Source organism: Rosa rugosa, chromosome 1 (assembly GCF_958449725.1).
Source record: "Rosa rugosa chromosome 1, drRosRugo1.1, whole genome shotgun sequence".
Taxonomy (NCBI): domain Eukaryota; kingdom Viridiplantae; phylum Streptophyta; class Magnoliopsida; order Rosales; family Rosaceae; genus Rosa; species Rosa rugosa.
Window position 1 is genome coordinate 34,160,052 of NC_084820.1, and position 2,355 is coordinate 34,162,406.

At 41.1% G+C, this 2,355-nt stretch overlaps 1 protein-coding gene across 1 annotated transcript; it reads left to right on the forward strand.

Annotated features, from left to right (window-relative positions):
- The first annotated feature begins 240 nt into the window (after positions 1-240).
- On the forward strand, positions 241-1,159 carry LOC133716862 (uncharacterized). The gene is made up of 2 exons (XM_062143512.1): positions 241-457; positions 547-1,159. Exons 1-2 carry the CDS (start codon positions 262-264, stop codon positions 762-764), a joined length of 414 nt encoding a protein of 137 aa, XP_061999496.1. The 5' UTR covers positions 241-261; the 3' UTR covers positions 765-1,159.
- The last annotated feature ends 1,196 nt before the right edge of the window (positions 1,160-2,355 follow it).

Consider the following 2,355-nt stretch of genomic DNA (forward strand, 5'->3'; position numbering starts at 1 on the left):
CAAGCAGCTGGAAGTAGTGCCAACATGGATTTCTGGCGAAGCCGTACCAGGTGGATTCCTACTCCAGAACAAATAAGAATCCTCAAGGATCTTTACTATGTCAAGGGATTTAAGTGCCCAACTACAGAGCAGATTCACGAGATCTGTCTCCAGCTGAACCAGTATGGGCATGTTGAGGGTAAGAACATTTACTTTTGGTTCCAGAACGTCAGGGCTCGAGAGAAGCAGATGAATAGGTGTAATCAGGCTGCTCCAGTGCCCATGAGAACTAGTTCTCTTGGTACTGGTAGATCCATTGATCTCAATTTTGGGTCCACTGGTTCTACTGGTGCTGGTGGATCCATCGACATCAATTTTGGGCCAGCTGGTGGATCCATTGACATCAATTTTGGGTCCACTAGTTCTACTGATGATGGTAGATCCATTGATCTCAACTTTGGTTCCACCTATTCTACTGGTAATGAAGGATTTCTTGATTTAAATTCTGTTTCATATTCTTCCTCACACTTCAACACTAATACTAGTACAACTCTTTTGGCACAACAGGAGGACAAACATCCCTGCAACAACGAGGAGGAGATCACCAGGAGGTTCAAACTCTTCCTCTGTTCCCTGTGCACGGCGAGGACGTCTTTGGTAACCTGAAGGCTACTTCCGAGGAAGGTAGCGCTTTTGGTTACTATTCTGGTGGCTCAGGCGGTTACCACAGTGGCTCAAACGTTTCTCTTGAGCTCAGCCTCAACCCATCCGGAGCTGCTGACTAGGCTTAGTATAGCATAGTCCTCGTTTCCCTTTTTGTAATATAAAATCAATAAGATTGTGTGCATGTTTTCTTTTTCTTTTTTTGTTTAACCACAACAACACCAAGGATCGAACCTTGGTCACTTAATACTCTTTTCAAAACCATCGAGACTCTGCTGCACACATCTTTCAAAATGATTTATCACAAACAATCATTCAAAACCTAGCAATCAATTAAGTCACACAGAGGTCAAGCTAGTATCCTCTGAGTCAAACCAAACACAATAATTTCGTCGCTAGAATTAGGGATTAATAAAGCTAAACACTTCCTGAGTTAGCTAGGAAAAACCCACATCTTTAGAGTCACACTTACAACTCTAAAAAAAATCTCGATCACTCCATCTATCAATTGCTTCAACAAGCAATATGTACCATCTTAGCATCCACTAATCGATACTGGTACCACACTCAGTATCTCACCCACGAATCACCTCACTGCTCATTTGGTGGTAAGTCAACATCTAGTGGGTCAAAATTCTGTGATTATAGCACTTCACACTAACCACGTCATAATCCATAATCTGTCCTCACAACAGTATCTGGCCTCATAAATTAGTTATACAACCCTAGCACTCCTAGAGTTGAAAACAACGTTATTACCTAAGCTCATACATCAACACAATGTCTCTTCACAGTCAATCCTATCACGAGGTCATATCAATCTTTCCATAAGTCAACCATACACAAAATCCATCATAGTAACAACGAATTATGCATTACTACTCAACAATAGTCAGTGAACCAGCACTCCACAATAATTTCCAATACCATCCGCAGATCTCAAACCACACCCCGACATTTAGCTAATATATAGTAGCTATCCTAAACACCAAACAACTGTGCATGAATGAATGCTCCATTATAACACAATTCCATCACTAAGCAACCAATAACTGCTAAGTATTCTTCAACTCAAAACATCTGCATATCCAACTAATGGAAAGTATCACAACTACTAGTCAAATACTCGTAACGACTTTAGATACAAGCATTGGTCAAACACCATGACCCCAACAACCAACGACTACAATGCACATAAGGATACTGTTTTTCGTGAAAACCATCCTCAATAACTCCACCAGAGTTTAATCCAAAGGTTCCCATTCCTCAAAGGTGATAACTCAAAGAAGCTACACAAGCTCCACCACTTCACTTACAAAGTCAACCTATGCCATGATCACTTGACATACTACCCTTATTAAAGGTAACATAAGTATCTCCCAAATTACATCACTACACTCGAACACCAATATAGTCTTGAGAATTCTGTCTCATAATCTCTCACACTCCTATCATCTTGAGTTGGTGAGATCAATTCTCTTTTCAACTATTCCTAGGGTCTCAATCTCTTTCACCATTTCAACCCAAGAATAACATCCATCACATCAACTACAGGTAGACTAGGCAACTCAACCTCTAATGCCTCCACCTCATCCTCAACTGTCTCCATAGAAAGGTCCTGTCCCTACATCAGACTCGACCTCTACCTCACCGACTCATCAGAGTTAAATCCAGAGGTTCCTATTCCTCGAAGATCACAACTCGCGGAAACTA